General features: G+C 51.5%; 1 protein-coding gene across 5 annotated transcripts in view; it reads left to right on the top strand.

Annotated features, from left to right (window-relative positions):
- LOC108281581 (keratin-associated protein 4-12) overlaps positions 1-753 on the top strand; it is a 1039-nt gene extending 286 nt beyond the window's left edge. For 2 of the 5 annotated variants that reach the window (XM_037727331.1, XM_017497217.2), the window contains exon 2: positions 12-753. In XM_037727331.1, the coding sequence (XP_037583259.1) occupies positions 12-462 (451 nt within the window). In that variant the 3' untranslated portion in view covers positions 463-753. The other 3 variants (XM_017497219.2, XM_017497218.2, XM_037727330.1) reach the window with 3 other exon arrangements.
- Positions 754-956: the final 203 nt, after the last annotated feature.

The following is a 956-nucleotide window of genomic DNA, read 5'->3' as shown; positions in this document are numbered from 1 at the left end:
ACCTGCTGCAGGACCACCTGCTGCCGCCCCAGCTGCTGCATCTCCAGCTGCTGCCGCCCCAGTTGCTGTGTGTCCAGCTGCTGCAGACCCCAGTGCTGCCAGTCTGTGTGCTGCCAGCCCACCTGCTGCCGCCCCAGCTGCTGTGTGTCCAGCTGCTGCAGGCCCCAGTGCTGCCAGTCTGTGTGCTGCCAGCCCACCTGCTGCCACCCCAGCTGCTGTGTGTCCAGCTGCTGCAGGCCCCAGTGCTGCCAGTCTGTGTGCTGCCAGCCCACCTGCTGCCACCCCAGCTGCTGCATCTCCAGCTGCTGCCGCCCCTCTTGCTGTGAGTCCAGCTGCTGCCGCCCCTGCTGCTGCCTGCGTCCAGTCTGTGGCCGGGTATCCTGCCACACCACTTGCTATCGCCCAACCTGTGTCATCTCCACCTGCCCCCGCCCCATGTGCTGCACCTCCTCTTCCTGCTAAACTCTCCTTGTGATATTTGTCATACTATGAATGTCTTCATTAGTCATATAAAATGCTCTGTAGCTAGCCAGTCACTGGAAAAATGAACACTTCCTTGTCAAGTTGTCTCATGTGGCATTCAGAGTGGACATTCAGGTCTTCTAGGAAATGACAGACATAAACACATTCATTAAAATATGTTATACCAGACCCCACTGTGGTTATTTTTAGATAACCAGTGTCTTCATTCTAAGGGGACACTAACTGTGATGATCTCATATAATATTGTTTTCATATATTAATAAACAGCCATTTCCCTAATATTGAAGTCTCCTGATTTGTTAGTGATTTGACTGCCTGTGCCTGTGTATGTGTGTGTGTATATGCATATGTGTATGTGTGTGTGCATGTATATGTGTGTGTATGTGTATGTGTGTATGTGTATGTATGTGTATGTGTGTGTGTATGTGTATGTGTGTGTGTCTTTACCTGTCACTTCACACCAAGGGCCATCT

Source organism: Cebus imitator, unplaced genomic scaffold, assembly GCF_001604975.1.
Source record: "Cebus imitator isolate Cc_AM_T3 unplaced genomic scaffold, Cebus_imitator-1.0 Scaffold228, whole genome shotgun sequence".
Taxonomy (NCBI): domain Eukaryota; kingdom Metazoa; phylum Chordata; class Mammalia; order Primates; family Cebidae; genus Cebus; species Cebus imitator.
This window is presented reverse-complemented; position numbering and strand designations above follow the sequence as displayed.